General features: G+C 52.0%; 1 protein-coding gene across 10 annotated transcripts in view; it reads right to left on the minus strand.

Moving 5' to 3' along the window:
• MAD1L1 (mitotic arrest deficient 1 like 1) overlaps positions 1-20946 on the minus strand; it is a 346832-nt gene that overhangs the window by 124021 nt on the left and 201865 nt on the right. For 8 of the 10 annotated variants that reach the window (XM_077907541.1, XM_077907542.1, XM_077907543.1 and 5 more), the window contains one exon: positions 19362-19418. The exons of 1 other annotated variant lie outside the window; for it this stretch is intronic. In XM_077907541.1, coding sequence (XP_077763667.1) covers positions 19362-19418 — 57 coding nt within the window. Of the gene's footprint in view, positions 1-18078; positions 18101-19361; positions 19419-20946 lie in introns of those variants that run through there. One more of the 10 variants, XM_077907549.1, reaches the window with a different exon arrangement.

Raw genomic sequence — 20946 nt, forward strand, 5'->3', positions numbered from 1 at the left:
GCCTGCACACAGTTTTGTACTCTCATTTTCTCCCTTCATCTATTTTGGAGAGATTTCCCAACCAGCACAAGAAGAGCCTCCCTGGTTCACATGTGTGGCTCCGTGAACTCCACCCCATCAATGTCCCACCTCTTGCTGACCCATCGCTCATGGGCGAAGGTTTCTGCAGCTTCCCATCTGATCCCATGAGGTCAATGCTGGGGCAAGGCGGCTCTGGGGTGTGCTGGTCCCCCCACGTGTAAGCAGCTCCCCAGAGCGAGTATCCTCCTGTGACCGACCTCCCTTCCCCAGATGGACCCGGATGTCCCTGTATGAGTATCCTGAAGCATGATGGCCCTCACAGATGTATGATTCCACATTGTCACTCACCACATTCTACCCCTGCTTCTGACTTCCTTTTCCATCCACTGTTCCATCCACAACGTCAGGGTGCTTTCTCTCTCCCACCCCATCACTCCCCTCAAACACCCCAACAAAATTGCTTTAGAGAACACTGGGACTGTATCAATGCCCACTCTGGGGAGTCAGTGTGTGAGGACACAGCTGCCTGTCCTATTCACGGGGGTGCTGTCAGCCTCACACACACACCCCAACAGGCAGCAGGCCTGGGGCTTCTTCCTGTCTGTGCCCGCTGTTGTACATGGGAGGCATTTTCTTGTATTGTCTAACTTGTGTCTCCACGTGCAGGCCTGAAAATCCCTGGGCATTCATTTTGTTCCCCACCCTTGCCCGCTGTTCCAGCTGCTGCAGCAGCTCTCAGCAGGCGGTCTCGGTTCATGATCATGTCAGCCGGAGAGATTGGTGGCCTCCCTCCTTCCCAGCCTGGGGGCTGCACCTCCACACCAGGAACCCAGGACGTCCTGAACCTGTTTTGTGGCTCCTGGGAGCTGAAGCTCTAACTTACAGCATGTCAGTTTGGGGCTGAAATAAATATACTTTATTATGTTGAGAAATTATCCATGTGTTCATATTTCATAAAGACTGAACACGGATTTCTGTAAAATGCCTTTTCAGCAAATATGGAGCACATACCCAAAAATCAAGCCAGCAGTCCAATGTGGGGGAAACCGTGGGGCGCGTCCCAGGTGCTTGGGGTGGCATCCGCAGCCTGAATCCCGTGCATGCACGACACCCACACCGCACAGTTGTCACTCACCTCCCAAAAGTCTCCCCCTCAGAGCCTCCAGTCAGCATGTGTGGGGCACACACCTGATGCTCTCACAGAATCTCCCTCAAAACTGCCTCAATCTGATACAATTTCTTTTCTTTGGGGAAGGACAGGAGCAGCCATTTTGCAACAAATGTATAACTGGTCTCTTTAACATTTCTATCACTTCCAGAGTCAATAGGTTTCACATTCCTAGAAAGTATTCATTTTATTCAGATTTGTTTTTTTCTCTTAAGATTTTATTTATTCATGAGAGACACAGAGAGACTGAGGCAGAGGAAGAAGCAGGCTTCCCATGGGGAGCCTGATGTGAGACTCGATCCCAGGACCCTGGGATCATGCCTTGAGCCAAAGGCAGACACTTAACCACTGAGCCACCCAGGAGTCCCTACTCAGATTTGTATTTAAGTCGATCTGTGATATAACTTACATCTATTCTTTTTAGATTTACTTCCAAGTTTTCTTCCTTTGCCATTGAGGTATAGCTCACACATGATCCAGTGCAGAAGCCCTGGGCTGGCTCCGGACCATGCACATCCACACCTGTGGGGCACCACGAGTAGGACCTGAGGGCTGAGCACCAGGGGGGCTCCCACATTCCTCCCTGCCGGAAACTCTGATGATTCTCAGTTCTTGTGTGGAGGAGGGCACATCTACTTATTTTTCACTGGGACTGTGAGTGATTCATACATTTTACTGGCTTTATTTTGGGGCACAGGCACTTGGATTTATTTATTATTTCCACTATTTTTCACTTTTTTATTAACTTCTGCTTTGATCTTTGCAGATTCCTAGTTTTTGCTTTACTAGGGCTTATTTTGTTTTCCTTTCCTGAGTTCTTGAGTGGGGTCTAATCTATCTCTATTCACAGTTTCCTGCTCAATAATATAAATATTTAATCTGTAAATTTTCTTCTCAACTCTGTTCTGCCTCCCAAAGGCTCTGAGACATGTTTTCTAGATTCCGTGCATTTCCAGATGCCCTTTCCTCTTCGACCCAAGAAATGCTAAAGATGGAGGTTAGGGTTTTCTTTTTCTGTTTTGTTTCGTTCATAACCTGGAATTCATCACATTGTGATCAGGTGTGCATGTCTCCATCAGTTCTACCTGTTTGAGCTTATGAAGATTTTCTGTATTGTCAACATATGGTGAATTCTGGTAAACATCTCCTATGAGCACTTTACAAAAAGAGTATCCTTTAGTTTTGGGGTTGAGGGTTTCATGTAAAACAGACTGTATTTCTTCCATCACTGATTCTTGGCCCACTTGAAATATCACGGGTCACGAAGTAAAACAAATTCTCCTCATGGTGGCATCCTTGATGATTCCCCCAAATCTCTCCCCATTTCTGCTCTTTCTGAACATTGATGATATATGTGTGCCCTGTTCATCTTGTTTACTCTTTTGTGTGAAATTCTCTTGATCTTTATAAGAGTCTGTATCTTTTTGTTGTAGTGGTTACTTTCGTAACTCTTTACTTGATACAATATCTGCACTTTTCTGCTTTCGACAGTTCCTGTTCACCTCCTACAACGGATGTATGACGAGTCGGACATATCTCACCTCTTGCTGTCCACTGCCCACAGTTAAATGTGTGCTTGCTACACAATGTTAACTTACGTTGTTTTAACCTTCAGCTACCGTGGCTGAACACTGCTGCTGCCATGTCTGCTCCTGTCTTCTCCCTTCCTGAGAACTTCCACAGAACAGGTCAACTCCACGTTTGCAGAATCCATGGCACCCACCTGGTCCTGCTTCCTGAGCTCCATGCTGGTTGCTCAGCTCCAGCCACTGCTCCCTGTAGACATGCACCTCAGCCCTCAGGGCCACCAGCTCCAGCTCAGCCTCTGTTCCGGCTCCACGGATATCCCCAGATTTGCAGCAAAACTCTCTTAATTTTCATCTGCTCAAGGTCAGGTTGTTAATTTTTTCTGTGAAAATTTTTTGTTATCTGCTTTTCTCCAAAACTTCTGGGTTTTACAAAATTGTGTGATGTTGCCTTTATAACTCATCAGTGAAGGTGACTTTCATTCAATGTAGCTTTGTGCAAAAGTCCAGACTGCAGAAAGGATGAGCTGCCTTCTCTTCTTCCCAATCTGACCAGGTGGCTCTGAGTCCTGTGTACCTACCCAACCTCTCTCTGCATGAAGGGAAGCCACAAGCTCCCTGTACATCCAAGAGCCACTCAGACCTGTCTGAACTGACTGGCCTCTGCCTCCCTGCCTGTGGCCACCACGCCTACCCCACTGCAGGGCAAACAGGGGTGCCCCTTGAACCCCAGCAGAGTCAGTCACAGAGCACTGTTCTTTCTCAGTAGCTTCACTTCTGGGCACCATCTTGCGCGCCTCCAGTACTGCCACTGCTGAGGGCCAGCTCCCTCCGGTGTAAGGGGCCAGGGATTCAGCTGTAGTTCTGTTGGGCCCAAATTTAGGTTTGCCTTGTTTGGCTTTTATTCTTTTTGGTACGTTTGGACAATTTCCAGGAAAGAAGGAAAAAATGCTGACTTATTCCACAGTGTTCAAAGCAAAACAGGCCCTTTTAACTTGTAAGCTTGACTCATAACTAACAGGCTTTCTACTTGACCCCCTCCTATACTGCTAGTGCCTGGTAGGTACCCTGACCCTCCAACAACTATAGCCCACTCATGCCAAGGCCCTCGGGGTGCCTGCACTCCCCAGCTCCCCAAACTGGGGTGGTAGCCAGCACACAGGACACAAGATGCCTGTCTGCAGGTCAGATCCCTAGCCACCGTTCAGATCCATCTCTAAGGCCACCTTCTTCACCAAACCAGAAATGCCAGCCCCCGTGCACTGTTTGTGTGACTTTGTTTCCCACTGGCCCAGGTAGATACACTCCATTCACCTCTTAAGCCCAGGCAGGGCACAAAAAGGGTGGTCCAGGCCCGCAGGCAAGGGCACCAGAGCAAATGGATGACCCACACAAGCCCATACCTGGCGCTTCCCTTGCACCAGGCTATGTGCCAGGCAGCCTTGGCACATATAAGTGTATAAGCCAGTGTATAAGCCAGGCCTCTGCCAGGACTTCTCTGGGCAGGTGAGTAGAGCCAGGGTAAATATGCAAGGAAACACGCCATCCAGGAAGGAAAAAGACCTGGAGATTGTTCACCTACCAGACACCTCATTTCAGAAACTACTTCAACAGGTCAATATTTAAAAGGAGGGAAACCAGTCAGGCTTTGATAGGGCCCACTGGAGGAGGGGCTTCGGGGAACAGCTGGGCATGGGGTTCAGGGCTGTCTGCAGCCATGGCCTATTTTCCAGGGCCCCTCACCACACTGCCAAGGAGCCTCTGTGCTCATTCACACACACGCTGAACTCAATTTCCGCATCTGTAAAGTGAGGTCTGAGCAGGAAGGGAGAAAACTGAGAGGCAAATGCTCATTGTAGGGCCTGACACACACCAGAGTGGAAGCACCCTCCCTGCAGAGCCCCTCAGTCACCCCCTCTGGAGGGTGCACAGGCTGGCCCATGGCCCCTCCCTCCTCCACCCTCAGGCCTGGGCCCTGCTTGCCCCAGGGCGGGGGAGGGGGGTGTGCACAAGAGCTCAGGTTGCCTTTTAAGCCAGGCAAAGCCACACTGCTATGACCTGGCACTGGAAGAAGTGAAAATTGGAAATGCATTAATATTGCAGTCTGCAACTACCTATTTCATACTTGACTGAGAAAAATCTGTATTTGGAGGTGGTTTTAAAAAAAAGAACATGGGACTAATTGGATTGCATCTTCTGAGAGACTTGCTAAATGACAAAACCACGAGGGCCATTCTGTGAGCCATTCTAAAACCACTTCCAGCCCACAAGTAGGGCTCGGAAGGGAGGCACCCTCACAGGGGCCGTGTGTAGTTGTAGCACGTGGCCCAAGGCAGAGCTCGCAACTAGGACCAAGATCACGGGCCACATATACCCCGGACGAGATCCTGGGCCTGCCACCGCCCCTGGGAACCACTCCGCAAAGCTCCCTGCTTCATCTCTACACGTATCTCCCAGAGAGAGGCTGTTCTGCCTTTCCAGCCTCTGAAGTTAATACACAAATTTATATTCCTTTCTTGGGCTTGATCTCCAAATTAACAGGCATAATTACCAGCAATGCCTGCTCTAAACGAATCTAACGCCTAGGGAGCCCGGCTGCTGGCAGACTGTGGTCACACACTGGACAGTGGGCATCCCTGGGGATGCCCTGACCCCTGAAGCCAGACATGACGGCCCTGTCCATGGCTCCCTCTGAGGCTGCTGCTTTTTGTTCTGTAGGCTAGCAAGCCAAGGCCAAAGAGGTAAATGTTCCTCCAAAGCCATGTGCCAGCTGACACTCTGCTGCCATTTTTAGGCCTGAACATGGAGCCAAACACACATGGGGCCCGGGAAGCAGACCTGCCAAGTGTCAGAAGCCAATGGCTTCGGACCTGGTGGAAGGTCCGGCCATCCCCATAACATGAAATGCCCAAGCCTCTGACTTTTCCACTTTGAAAGAGAAGTGGTAGCATCTGCATCACAGGCTGCATGACCAAGTCAGGGACTACAGAGCCCACCCACACACCAGATGCTGGGGACACTCCCAGCCTTCCGAGAAAGGGCTGCCAAGTGGGAAGATGGCTTCACTCTACCATCTTGCCTGTGTTTCACGATCTTCACTTCATACAGCGTACAGGCATTGCTAATTCAAATAGTCAGAAAACACTAAAAATATCCATTTACTGGCTTAGAGCCCAGGCTAGCATCCACCCAAGAGCAGGCCACCAGTCGAGCCTTTGCTTTTGATAGCCAACCATGGCTAGTTGCCCACATGGCGGCTCATGTCCTGACTGCAGGTCTTTACCAATCCCTCTGGCTTTCTGCCCCAGGAACCGTACGTTCCAGAGAAGCGGCATCCACTGAGCCCAGCACTGGCCTCCAGGCCCCCATGAGTGCCAGGAGCACTAAATGGCGTTCGCCAAATTGCTGAATAAACGTAGGTATCACCACTGCCCTGCTCTGGGGTTTTGGCTCCGTTCATGCGGGGTAGGCCCTAACCCCAAACCGCAGAGAGGGGCCTGCTCCAGGGGCCGCCAGCAGAGTCCTGCACTCTGGCAGCCACATGCAGACAGCAGAGAATGGTGGGAGACAAGCCACTGCCGTGTCAGGGTGCCTTTGCAAGGGCCAACAGAGCTCGAGGTCTAATTCTAGAAACCTGGAAACCAGGCCCTCACGTCAGCATGGATCAAGCACAGGAACTGGGGTAACACCTCTGGGAGAACAGAAGGCTGGAAGGTATGAGGCAGGCCCAACGGTCATCCCAGCTTGCCATCTTAGGTGAGTCCAGAACATAGCCCAGCTCAGGCTGAGAAGGCAGAGTCAGGAGTGTGGGGAGGCCTTGGTGGCCAGAACTTATGGTGAAGGGGGTATGCAGGGCCTACCACAAGTGCACAGCAGAACCTGACTGGCATATGCAGGACAGGAAAGACCCCCAGACCAAACAGTGAAGAATGAGAAGAGCCAGGAGGGAAAAGCACCAGCTCTGTCAAGCTGGACTCCAAAGCCCCAGCTCTTGGGGCACCAGGCAGAGCACCCAGGCAGGCTAAGGCCCAGAGCTGGGGATAATTAGCCCTGGGTCCGCCCAGAATGTCATAAAATGCCACCCGACCAGATTAGATTATGTCTAAGGAGTTTCACCAGATCCCTGAACGAACCTCAGGGATCTTCACAGGAATACACACATCTGCGTCCCCCCAACACAGATGTGCACAGAATGACTGAAAACAGTCAATATCACTAAATTCCATACTTCACATATTAAGCATAGACATGAGGAGAAACGGAAGACCAATATAAACTTTGTAGCAACATAAACAGCAACACCTGAAATAAAAAGATACAGGTCGTCCTGCTGGAAGATGAGGTCAGGGAGCTTGGAGACACAGCCACAGGAATGATTCACAATGAAAAAAGAATTTTCAGAAATGAGAAGAGCACACATGGGTGGGGGACAAGTCGCAGTACCCCAACTGTGGGTGAGCGGACACTCACCAGAGGAGGAGGACAGCAAGTCCCCAGAGCTAAGAAACACAGAATCCCCATAGAAGAGTGCAACAAGGTACATCATCATAAAAGAGCCCTCTCTAGAAAGCATCATCAGAGAACACAGACAAGATACAGAGAAGCTTGATGGAGATGACAGGCTTTTGATGGACACAGAGTAAGTCAGAAGTCAGAAGACAATCCCCTTCAAGTCCTCAAAGAAAAAAGCATGGCCTTGAGAGTGAAGGTGAGTAAAACCATCACACGTTTAGCTAGCCTGGTGAAAGGAAAGAAAGAAGGGTCCACATGCTGATGCAAAGGGAGAGCAGAGTCACTGTGGCTGACCTTAAGAAGTCAGAAGGACGGCAAGAGGATCCTGGAACATCTGTCCACCTACAGGCCACCTAGACGATTCAGACAAACTCAAGAAGAAATGTAAGAGCTAAGCAGACCTGTGACAAGTCAGGAGGCTCCGTCAGCAAGAAGATCTCCCACCAAAGGAATGTTCAGGATCAGAGGGCTTCACCAGTGAACACTCATCAGTCATGTAAAAGAACTAACAGAGAATTCCCAAATTCTTCCAAGAAGTTAAAGAGGAGGGAACGTTTCTTAGCTTATTCGACAAGACCAGCATCACCCTGAAACCACAGCCAGAGAGAGCATCACGTGAAAAGAAAACTAAGACCAAGAACCCTTAACAGGCACACAAAACCTCAACAAGGTAGTAGCTGGCCACACTGGAGGCATCTGAAAGGGTCATACGCCAGGAATTCAAGAGTGGCTTGACATAAAAAAATCAATTAATGCAAAGCACCACAGTAACAGAATGAGGGGGAAAAAACCACACGATCATCTCAACTGAGTCAGAAAAAGCACTTGGCAAAAGTCCAACACCCATTCATGATAAAAATGTTCAACAAACCAGGAGTCAAAGGGAATCTCTCCGACCTGATAGAGGGCATTCTCTGACACCCACGGAGAACATCATGCTCTGCGGTAAGGGACTGAGAGCTTCCCCCTCAGATCAAGAAGGAAACACAGATGTCTACTTTCTCCCCTGCCACTGGACATGGAACGGAGTTCCAGTAGCAGCAGTCATGCAAGAGCAAGAAACAAAAGCCATCATATTGGAAAGGAAGAAATAAAGCATCTCTGCTCACAGATGACATGATCTCATAAATGGAAAAATCTACAGAATTCACAAAAGTATTGGAGTTCAAAAGAATTTGGCAAAGTGGCAGGAAACAAGATCAACACACAAACACTGGTGGCATGTCTGCATATTAGCAGTAACAATCAACAAACAATCCAATTCCATTCTCAAGAGCATCAGAGACAGTAAGAAACTCATGAGTAAGCATAACCAAGGAGGAAATACATACACATTGACAACTATAAACATTGCTAAAACAGATGAAAGTAAACCTCAATAAATGGAGATATTCCGTGTTCATAGGCTGAATGGAAGACTTACCACTGTTAAGATGGCAATCTTCCTCATAGTGATCTGCAGATTCAATGCAATTCCTGTTAAAATCCTCAGTCTTTTTTGCAGAAGTGGGAAAGCTGATCCTAAAATTCATATGAAATTACAAAAGACCCCAATAGCAAGATAATTCTGAAAAAGAAGAAAGTTGGAGGACTCGCATTTACTATTTTCAAAACTTACACAAAGTGACAGTAACCAAAACAGTGTGGTGCTGACAAAGGATAGATGAACAGATCAAGGGACCCAAACTGAAATCCAGAAATAAATCCAAGCATCTATGGTCAAGTGATCATCAATAAATGTGCTGGGACCACTAGATGTCCACGGGCAGAAGTAGTAAGGGAGATCCCTACCTCACATCATCTTCAAAAATCAACTCCAAATTATTAAAACCTAAGTGTCAGAGCTAAAACTATAAAACTCTTAGAAGGAAACACAGGAGTAAATCTTTATGACCTCAGAGGTAGCAAGTTTCAGATACTGATAGGACACCAAGAATACCAATGACAAAATGGATAAAAGCCAAAACCTTGTGCACACCAAAGGACATCCTCGAGAGACTGAGAAGACACTCAGCAAATTAGCTATCTGATGAAGATCCAGTATCTATAATTTATGAAGAACCCCTACAGAAGTCCTATAACTCAACAATAAAGAGACAGAAAACCCAATTTAAAAATGGGTGAAGGATCCAGAAGGACATTTTTCCAAAGAAACCATGTAAGTGGCCAGCAAGCACATGAGGAAACACTCCATCCACATCACCAGCACTTAGGGAAATGCTTACCAAAACTACAACATGTACCTTATACCCACCAGGAAAATAACATGCGCTCCTGTCCCCTCTCATTCTGACGTTGGTAATCTGTGTTTTCTTTCCCTTTCTTCTGAGGAGTCTGGCTGGAGAGTCCGCAGAGTGCAACCTCGTGTACAGAACTCACCCCTGAGTGAAACCCAGAGAGTGGGAGACAGATGAACACTTGCAGGGGGAGCTTTCTAGGGGTCTATGCCTTGAACAGAAGCAGATGAGAGCAGGGGCAGGAGACGAGGCTCCTTGGCGGAGCTGCCCAAGCGTCAGGCATAGACTGGCAGCAGGGTCAGTGTGGACCAGTCTCTGACCTGCCTGTCTCCTCTGGTGACAAACAAGTCCCTCCTTCCTTGCAAGGAGGCCTGGCCTGCCAAACTCACTCACAGCTCCAAAGCATAATGAAACTTTAATGCTAATGGTTCTGGAGGCTGGCTCACTACCACAGCATAACCTTTAAATAGAGATTGTGTATTTCAGTTTAATTTGGGAGGATACACAGTTCGATCCCAAGGGCCTTACCCAATTCCATGAATCCATAACCAGCAGGAGGAGCAGAGGAATGTGCCTCAACCTCAAAACAATCCTAATGAACTCAGTGCTGCTGAGCGCCAGAGGGAGGATGCTCAAGCCTCTAGTCTGTTTGATCACATGCTCTGGGGATGCACGAGGGTCTGCCTGGGCCAAGGACCACAGGTGGTACTGATGGAGTCAGGGTGCACTGCATCCTAGGATTCAGGCTGCTGCCTTCTCCCCAGAGCCCAATCAGGGCAGGCAACTCAAGTGTCCTAGAGGAGACAACGCTGAGGTCAGAATGGGAATCCTGGTTAAAGGCTGCCTTTCTGGGTCAGCTCTGGACCCATCATGCATCCAAGAAGGTCCCTGTAGTGGCTGTTGCTTCCTGGGGAGGATGAGAGGGGCTGAAACACACTATCCTCATCACGTTTCACTTCTGGAGGGGCACACCCAACGCAACAGGCCAGACAGGCCACAGGGAGCCAGTGGTGGCTCTCCCAAGCATCTCCTAGTGAATATAGCTGGGACATGCCTGCCAGCACCTCAGAGAAAGAAGCCCAGCTACAGAGCTTGTGCAAGCAGAATTTTTACTCTACAGAGACATTCCCTACGTTGTTGGTAAGAAAGAGGACTCTAGTGACTCCCCAGCCTGCCCACCCAGTGAACAGGCTGAGACAGTGCTCCAGAGACGCTGGCAGGGCAGCCCAGCAGTAGGTGACAGGTACATGGTGAACAGAAGACAGAAAGGCCCAAGACACAGACTTGGAGAAATCCAGTATTTAAGCTGAAAAAACAAACAAACAAACAAACAAATAAACAAACCAGAAACAAAGCCCAAAGCTGCCCAGATCTGGAGGCAGTCTGGGCAGCTCACATTTATTCTGGGTATCAACAGGAACACTCAGCATCCCAGTCATGGTTTCTGCTGCCTCAGACCCAGCTCCACAGAGTGGGAAGCTCATCCCCAGGAACTCATGGAAGGAGACATGTCTGTGCCCTGGTGTGACCCGCTTCCAGCGGGGTCCAAAGGGTTGGCTGAGGCAGTGAGGCTCCCTCCTCCAGAACAACAGTTGTTGACATGGGGTGATATTGCCAGAAATTCCAAAAATATCTCACAAGAACTGAAAAAGCCTCTCCAGACAAGTGGATGTAGCAGAAACGTGTCCACAGTTCTAAGGGCTCTGGACCCTCTATGTTTTTACAGATGACATCAAGGAGGCTACAGAGAGGAAAAACCCTCACTACAGAACACCTGAGGTCAGCTCTGTCAAGTGGAGCTTATCCATGGGTCCCAGGACACCCACGTGTCTACACTTCCCAGTTAGGAAGGCACAAGACAAGTCCGACTCCAGAGGAATAGCACAGTCAGGGCCACTGTGCAAGCTTTCCCATAGGCTATGCCCGGGGGCCCTTCCATGGCAAAGGAAGCAGCAGTGAGACCCTGGCTGGCAGAGAGCCCAGGACAGTGAGCCCCCGCAAAAGACCGTGGGAGCCAAGGCCAGGACCATGTGTCACCCAGCTCCCCCTGAACATACTTACAAGGTGTGGCCAACATGTGCGAGAGAAATTGCAGCAGTTGGCGAAGATGTGGCAGATTTAATAATACAGTAGGGAGCAAACTCACTTAATGCGGACACAATAAGAACTGGTAGTTGAGAAGGAGCCAAGCTAGAGAGGGTCAGTGCAGAGGTGCGAGACATTTGAACAATACAAAAACACCGGGCAGCCCGGGTGGCTCAGTGGTTTAGTGAAGCCGGCAGCCCAGGGTGTGATCCTGAGACCCGGGATAGAGTCCCACATCAGGCTCTCTGCATGGAGCCTGCTTCTCCCTCTGCCTCTCTCTCTCTCTGTGTCTCTCATGAATAAATAAATTTTTTTTAAAAATACAAAAACAGCATACTTAGAACCAAGGTGAGCCCGAAAAGGTCTGTTGTGGAGGATTCCTCCCCAACTGGAAGGAGACCCATGGTTTTTAAAGATAATTTAGCCAATTTCTATCTGTGGCTATAACAGATTCTCACCGGGCCTTGGCTTTGTGGGCTGGGGTGTGCAGGGGGCTCTTTTTCCTCATCTGGAGTGCCTGCCTTCTCTCAGCCCCCTTACCCCAAGAGGCACCCCAGCAGGCTTGTGGTGAATGTGGTGATGCCAGCTAGGGCAAAGAGCAATGTGCAAGTAATGGAAATGATCAAACACCCAGGCACAGACCTAACAGGAAGCGTGCAAGACTTACTGGAACAGAGGACCAAACTCCAGTGAAGTCTGTGAAGACTGAGAGGCCAGAGACATACCAGATGTCACGAACAGGAAGCTAGGGCTGCAGAGAGCCTACAAGCACAGGGCAACAGGATTCTTCCATGAGAGTTGACAAGCTAACTCCAAGCTTTGCCCAGGACAGAAAACACGGGGATATCTAAGAAAACACTGAGAAGGTCAGGCCTTGTCAGATACGCAACATGCTAAGGCTCTGGGGCTCTGCTTCAGACAGGAACAAAGTGAAGTGTTCCTCCCACATCAGGGGAGTTCTTCTTTTGTGTGAGGATCCAATTAGGAGCAAGAAATTACACCATTAGACGTTCATTTCCTAGGCTAAGAATCATCTTCTCAGAATAGAGTCTCTAAGATGCAGATGGATCCTTGTAAGGTAATAAATCACTAATCTCTTGTTAGGTCTTTGCAAACCCAGCAAAACCAACAAGACCAGCCCCCACACTGGGAGAGAGGACCAGAGACGCAAGCTGCTTCCCTATGTCCACATCTGGTCACTCAGCAAGTACTTTAAACCAGGGCCCGGGGCCCAGTCCCATGGGACTGTGCTATCTGCACAGGACCACTGGCATGAGCAGGCCCCACAGTACCCATCAGCCTGCCACCTGCCCAACTCACCACACCTCTCCCTTCATCTGGGCCATGGCGACAGCACCGGCACCCAGAGTCTGCAATGAGGACTTGGTGACATGGTCTGGGTACAGCACATGGGAGCACTCAGCACTCAGTAGCTGTGGCACTATCTGAAGCAAGTTCATAGTAAGGACAAGGGCTATGGTGATGACCACATGCCCACAAGTGAATGTGGAGCGGGAAGGCAACATGTCATTACGAAGGGACAGCAAGTGGGAAGGAGAGGCAGAGGACGTTTAGCTTGATTCTGAGGGAGAACTCAGCCCCGTGAGATGGAAACACATTCCTAGGGGCAGAAACAGCACGGAGGCAACACGCAAGGGTGAAGGAAGCCGTGTACAGAGAATGGCAGGGCCTTGTGAACACATGCATGAGGAAAGGCATGGCGAGGCGGAACGGCTGCCTGGAAGTGGCTCAGGAGACACTCGTTGAATCCGGCCGATTTACCATGGGGGTGCCAGGCACTAAAACTGTCCAGCTCAAGGTGCATGACCCCTTCCCCCCTTAGGAGCTACATCCTAAGATGTGGGACCATCTCTGCAAGGGCCCCACCTGGACACCCTAAGGAGGAGGGGACCCAGGGCTGAACTCAGGGCATGGACAAGCCTGTGCAGTATGCACCATCCCAGGGCAGCCGGCAAGAGATAGCAGCTAGAAGCCAGCTCCACATCCCTCAGTCACCCCGACCTCTCCAGCCCTGAGGCACCTGCTGGGGACTCTGCTCTCAGGGAAGCCCTGTGCACCCCAGGGCAGCTCAATGGTAACTTCTAAATACACCTCATTGGGATGCCTCAGTGGCTCAGCAGTTAAGAGTCGGCTTCAGCTCAGGTTGTGACCCCGGGGTCCTGGGATCGAGTCCTGAATCAAGCTCCCTGCAGGGAGCCTGCTTCTCCCATTGCCTATGTCTCTGCCTCTCTCTGTGTCTCTCATGAATAGATAAAATCTTTAAAAATAAATAAATAAACAGCATCCCAGGCACCCATCCTCAGAAGCCAGCACTCAACAGTGGATAGGACGGCTGAGAACAGTGTGCGGTGACCAGGACTGTGGGGCCATGGCGTTGGGACACAGGTGGGAGTCCTAACAGAGCCACCCCGGGGGCATGCACAGCTCTGGGCATCAGACACCCCTCAGTGCACTGTCCCCATCTGTGAAGTAGAGACAGTGACAATGCTGCCTGCGCTAACATGGGTTAGTGCAGTCTGGAACACAAAAGATACTTCCATAGTCAGGAATCCTGAAGGCCCAGGTAGAGGTGTGAGCTGGCAGCAAAGCCACTGGAACTGGAAGCCACTAGAAGCCGTGCCTCTGCATCCTGATGAGTAAAAGGCAGGGGGCGGGGTGGGTGACAACGGCCACCTTGCAGGGCTCTGAGAGCTGACGTTTGCAGAACTCTTGGAATAGTGCCCAGCTCGCTGTCAGGTGGGTGAGTGTGCATTAATAAACTACTATCACCACCAGTATTTGGGGCACTCAAGAATGAGCCTAGTCTGCAGATGCCCACCCAGAATCAATCCCACTCCCCAATCACACTCTTCAAGTGCTCACTCCGTGCCAGGCACTAGCCACCTGAAGATGACCAGGATGTCGCTTTGATGTGGAGGAGCCAGCACTGCTCCTAAGCCAGCAGACTGCTCTCCTGCAGCAAAGGTCTGTCTCTCCCACTGGCTACCCTGAGGACATAGGATGGCCAGGCATATGGCCAGCAGTGGGCACAAAAGTGCAGAAGCAGCGACCCCCAGGAAATGCTGGGAGCGAGTGGATGCGGCAGAGGGGCCGGCCTGGGGAAGGTAAGCAGGACCAGGTCCTGGGACACCCACAGACTGCACAGATCATCCAGATCAGCCTTAGAGCTGAGCCAGCCAAGTGCGGCAGGTGAAGCCCAGGTAAGGCTGGGGACACAGCCGCCCACAGGGCCACGTTTGCCCACCTCTCCTGCACTTCAGCGGCAGCTCCTGGGGCTCAGTCTCTGAGGTACCCTGGCCCCAGCCTGCCACCTGCAGCCCCGAACATCTCACTGAATCATGCGGGGTTCCAGAGTCAGACACTGCTCTTGGGGAGTAAACAGGCTGGCCAAAATCTGAGGCTGCCGCCAGCCTTGGAGACCCAACTCCCCTGGCCATTGCAGTGACATTCCCCATAAGCCTTCCTGACTCCCCAACCACAGATGAAGTTCCTCCATCAAAGCAGGGGGTCTTCCATCCTGGGCTTGGTCCTGTGGCAGGATGGATGCAGGACGTGAAATGAGTCACTATCAGTCACAGAACCAGGAGGTTCTTGTAATAATTTTCCGGAAGGCAGCTGGCAATGCTGGCAGACTGCGATAAGGCCAGGTTCTTGGGCAGGAGGCACGTACAGATGCTGGCTGCCAGCACTGAACAATGAGAGCTCACACAACTCCTCCTGACAATTTCCTGACCCTCGATGCTGGTTTCACAATGACAGAGGCATCAGCAAGCTGCATGCAGGTGTGCGTGGCCCCTCGTAGAGCTTAAAGTCGGCTCTCACTGGCATCTCTTGTCATCTGCGTGTCAGCCCCTCGGAGCTGCAGCTAGTGAGGTTGACACTCGAGGATGAAAGCCCCAGGTTGGGAGAGGCCACATGTAGGCTGAAGGCTGCAGGTTTGAGGATGCTTCTCTCCCTAGGACAGTGGGCCTGCCCTGCTGGGTGCTGCCACCCCACAGATACCCTGTAGAGCGCCTGTCATGGCCAGCGTGGGGCAGCTCGCACATGGACAGAGCTTCTCCCTTTCTGAATGACCGGCCACAGGCCCAGAGGCTGGCAGCGCAAGCCCACAGGAGCTGTTAGCAGACAGTCTCAAGGCGGACAACTGCTTCATCAGCCAGAGTCGGGAGGGGTGTCATTCCCCTTAAATCGGAAAATAAATCTTCACTTCTTGCTCCCTGGAGTACATAAAATATTAGAGGGATTTTTATAGTTATAATAAAAAAACTCATTTCTCCAGCCACTGCTGGCCGTATCTAATTAGGGTGAGGGATGTTAATGATACAACTATGGCCCAGGACATTTTTCCTTGTGATATTAATTGCATTTAAAGGGAAAAGCCTGAATTGTGCCATGCTTCCTAATTAGCATGAGTTTGCTAATTAATAACAGAAAGGCAAACCATCTTTGTCTTATCATCTGCAATTAGCTACAGATATTTAAATTCTCTTTTTTCTCCCCTTTCCTAAAGAGTGAATCAATTTAGGGCTCAGAAACAACAGGCTGGGCAAGGTGGCACAGGAATCAGGCCGTCCCCAACCTACCTGGACAGAGGATGGGGAGGCGCCCTCCTGCAACCAGAGGTGCCCCCTGCTGCACCTTTTGCCATGACTGCCCTTAAACAGGGTGAGGGTCACAGAGCCAGACCCAGGGTGGCTTCGGTTCCCATGTCAGAGAGAGCTCTTGCCACCATCCCCACCTTCAACCTCTTACTCCCACGTCAACGAGGGCTTACAGCAGGGACTGGGACGCCCTCCTAACCCTCATCTCCTCAGGCTGAAGAAGGTAATGCCCGCAGAGGATGGAAGAAGAGAGGCTCGTGAGCCTCTGAGTGAGCACCTGCTTCACTCCGCCTCGAGCCATGTGTTCTCCCACTAAGCGGGAAGGAGAGAGAGGAGAAACAAATGGGAACAAGCTCAACATGTGACAATCAGAAGGCAGAGATTAAACCTGTGTGAGGTGACAGCTACAGCCTGGATCCAAGGAAGCAAGGCAACCACAATGTCCCGCTTGTGTGCACCAGAGAGCCTGCAACTCTGCGCATAGCTGGGAAGAGCCAGGTCCTCACTCGCCTGCCAGGCTCTGCACGGCTGGTGCCATGGGGACATTTCAGCCAAAGCTCCCCAAGGAGCATCTTCCCCAAAGGCCTCACAGTGCCTGAGGTATGGCCCCTGCACAGAGGTGGGGGCGCCAGGTCTGCACTGGCTGACATCAGCACCACCTGGGGAGAAGAGGGCCCTCCCACTTACCAGAGTTCTAGTTTAATTAGTCTAGAGGTGGAACCAGTATTCAGGATATTAAGGCTCAAGGGAGCTTTACACAATGGAAAGAAAGTACGGGCTGAAAACAAGGCGAGAAAGCCACTCTCCAGCCCCATGTCCCTTGGGCATCCCCACAATGAGATGCAGCAGCCCCAGTGGCCCCATGGCAGAAGCCTGGGAAAGGCAGGACCCGGGCCGAGATGCCAGCTCTGATAGGTGGTTGTCTCAGCCTCCATGCCGAGGGCTGGGCCTGTGCTCAGCACAACTGCATCCTCCTTCTCCCCACCCGTGTGTGCACGGCAGGACACACAGCCCTCAGCCACATGTCTGTTCAGGTCAAAGATGAGGGAGCGATGCATGTGGACCCGCACATCAGGGTCTTCCCCAGGGTTCTTCATATGGATATGTCTGACTTCAAGGAGCATCCCAACCCCACACCCAAGGTCTAGAAACCAGGCAGGCTGAGCTGCACCCCAGGCATGTCGCACCCCACACCACCCCCCCGCAGTCCCATTAGTCACGCACATACACATGAGCTGGGCCACACTATTGACAAAGCTCCCCACTCCAGGCTCACTGGAGGCAGTTGTCCCCCACTCCCATCAGGCCCCACCTGGGTCCCAAGCTCTGTTCCCCGCCAGATAAGGGTGAAGGATCTACACAGAAGCACAGCGGTTCCCTTCAGATTAGTCCACAATGAACGCATGCTGCAGAGAACTCACTCAGGAACAAGATGTGCCCACAGGGCCCCCCGCAGCAGAAACATTGGCGGGCTGCTGTACATTTTGAAGATCCTGTGTGTGACAACAGGACTGTGCTGTGGGGCCTCTTCCCCAGGTCCTAGGTGCCCCTCCTGGGTTGCATGTCCAGGTGCTGGAGAGCCTGACAGGTCTTGATCCACAAGGTCTACCTTCTTGGTTACGTTCACTGGCTCCGGAAGATGTATACATACCCAGGAGCTTCGAGGGTCTTGATGTGGGAACTCACACCCCCAGGCCTGGGCACCCAACAGCCAGCGGCAGCTCAGACCCCTACGTTTTTCTCTTGCCTTGCCCTCCCCAATCCTCCCATCCCACCTGCAACTCCCCCACCCACTGCCCAGGCCATCCCGCCATCCTTAACCTCTGGACTCATGCTCTACCTAACCCATGTCTATCTTTGGCTCGTCCTACCAATGCCCACCACATAACACTGCAACCCTCCCTCACCTCTGTGGGTCAGGGGCTCTGAGCACAGCTGGCCTCAGGCTCCCAGGTATTGGCACCTGGGCTTCATCCCATCCGAGCCTCAGGCCCCTGCCTCACGAGTGGGCCGGTTTGGGATCTCCTCAGTACTGGCCTCCACTACGGTCACAGCAGCAGTAAGACATAATAAGACAGCCTGAGGCTGAAAGGATGGCTGCAGGATGATGAAACAAATCCAGGGACATGGCACGCCAACCTGTGGGCCACTCCTATTTTGCAGGTGAAGGCCAGATGATCTGCTCAAAGCTGGGGGCAGACAAACAATGACAGTGCACAAGGAACCCTGAGCTGTGATGTCAGCCTCTGAGCCCACCCCCAACCCCAAGTGGCTGGCATGTGGCCTGGGGCAGAGCAGCTCCACAACACACGCAAACCCTGTGGCCCTCCTATGACCCTGACGGTTAGGTCCACACAGAGACTAAACCACACTGTCTATCCCCCAGATGGTGGTAAGGAAGCCTCTCGACGCTGGGTGCCCAGGCCAGGGTCAGCAGTGCCTGCCTATGCCTGCACCTATCCCCGTGGGCAGCGCACCTGGGGTGGGGGGTGGGGGGGTAAGCAGAGGCAATCCAAGAGGGCGGCACATGGAGAGGAAACCTATCAAAGGGCAGCAGAGGGGGATCCCTGGGTGGCTCAGCGGTTTGGCGCCTGCCTTTGCCTCAGGGCATGATCCTGGAGACCCGGGATCCAGTCCCACATCGGGCTCCCTGCATGGAGCCTGCTTCTCCCTCTGCCTGTGTCTCTGCCTCTCTCTCTGTGTCTGTCATGAATAAATAAATAAAATCCTTTAAAAAAAAAAAAAAGGCAGCAGAGCACATCTGGTGCTCAGTAGGGAAACGTGGGCTGCAGAGTCAGGTGGGTGTCTCAGTCTGCACACCGTGAGGTGGGGCCACCACAGGCCAAGAGCCCAGGGATGACCTCATGAGGACATGGCCAGGGTGGTTCAGTAGGGACTGCCGGGCCGAAGGCTCTTTGCTGCTCACATCTGCTCTATGCTGGGCAGGTCATGACGTGGGGCAAAATGCACTGGGGCACCCACATCAGAGTAATCCAGGGGCAGTCCCCAACTCCCAAGCCCCATTCCCTTCTCATCCCCTCTGTGTTTCTGATGAAGGGAAGCGCTGGGAATGTTACAGACCTGCAGGCTTGTGCCTACATGACAAGGACATGATTCCCTCCCTGCCCAGGGTCCAGGCACCTACCCCCTGGGTTCCCTGTGGCCATGAGACCACCACCAAGTCACTCACCATGTCCGCTCTCTGCTTCTGGCCCCCCAGCTCCTCCAGGGCCTGTGACAGCTGAGCCTTTGAGATAAGAGAGAGAGCAGGGTCAGTGGGCCTCCTGCTGTCCCTCTCCATGCCCTCCCTGCCTGCTGAGCCCAGGGGCCTCAGGGACTGAGAGGCAGCCCTGCATACCCACTGTTAGGAGCAGGTGATGGGAAGAGCACTGGCAAACACAGTGCCAAATCCACTTCTGAATCTGTTCGGCCACCTCATTGGCCCCCCAGTGAGTGCCAGCATCCATCTCTGCGCAGAAGCACCAGAGGCAATGTTGCCCAGGTGGTAGCCACAGGGTCTGTGCCACCACAAGAGATGGCCCGACCTTGAGCGGAACCAAACCAGCTCATAGACTGGAAACCCTGTCTTTCCTGGAGCAATAGGCGATGGACATGCAGCTGTCATGCACCACCTCCACTTGCAGTGCACCCTGTGGGGTCCCCGCACCTGGCATTTAGGGGTGTGTGGGGAGGAGGCTAGAAGGTGGCCACCTATGAGACCAGTGGTGCTGGATCCTCAGGCTGCAGGAGGCCAGCACCTTGTCTTGACAATGTCTGCGTGCATCCATCAACCCTCCCAGTGTACCTGCTTCCTACATGCCAACCCTGCCAATGAGGCCAGGGCTCCTGCTAAAAGCTCATCAATACTTTGCAAGCTCACCTGAGCAGTACTGCCAGGAGCAGAACTGAAAATAGGGTGAGCACAGGAAGGACAGGACAATGCAATGCACTAAAATCCCAGCTACAAAACCAAGCCAAGATCCCAAAACCAAACACCACCCCTTAGGACCCAGGGCTAAACTTCATTCATGTCCAGTCCTGTGAGCCAGTGAGGTGGCTCCTTACTGCCCACCTGCCTCAGCCTCACCTCAGGCACAGAGGGATGGGCACAGCCATCAGGTGGGCTGGAAGAGGGCTGGAGGGGGGCAGGTGCGCACATAGGGGCAGGGAGAGGTGGCATGGATGCAGGCAGGAAGCTGACGGGGGCTGTGAGTGGGCACATGGGAGGCTGGCGAGCACACCGACTTCCCAGGCACTGCAGAGACCACCTCTCATGGACAGAACATGATGTTCAGAGGAAGGCAGAGAGGAAGCAAAAGGAACATCCACGCCTCGGTGGTCTATTTGTAAACTCATGGCCCCCCGAGAGAGACCATTCACACACTCCATGGACAAAATGAGATCCACTGTGCGGAGCCAGGAAGCAGCCCAGACAGGAGCTCTTCTAGGCTGGTAGTTTGCAGGTGGCTAGTCAGGGAGAGGGGAGCCGATACATGCCACCCACCAGGAGGAAGGACCCGGGCAGGGTGGACCCTTGCCCCTCATGCCCCATGTGGGTCAGCAATGGGGCTCATGCTGGGGACAAAGTCCTGCCCTCTCCCAGGGCACCTCGCCCACCTAATTGGTGCTGGCAGTCGACAGAGAACACCTATGGAGTAGTAACGAGAAACAACGTGAAAGAAAAGTTGGCACAAGACAGAAGCCTCACAGAGGATGAAGCACCTATTCCAAGAAGCACACGGAGAGGCTGTCAACTCTGCTAGAAACCCACTGTG

The sequence above is a fragment of the Canis aureus genome, chromosome 8, assembly GCF_053574225.1.
Source record: "Canis aureus isolate CA01 chromosome 8, VMU_Caureus_v.1.0, whole genome shotgun sequence".
Taxonomy (NCBI): Eukaryota; Metazoa; Chordata; class Mammalia; order Carnivora; family Canidae; genus Canis; species Canis aureus.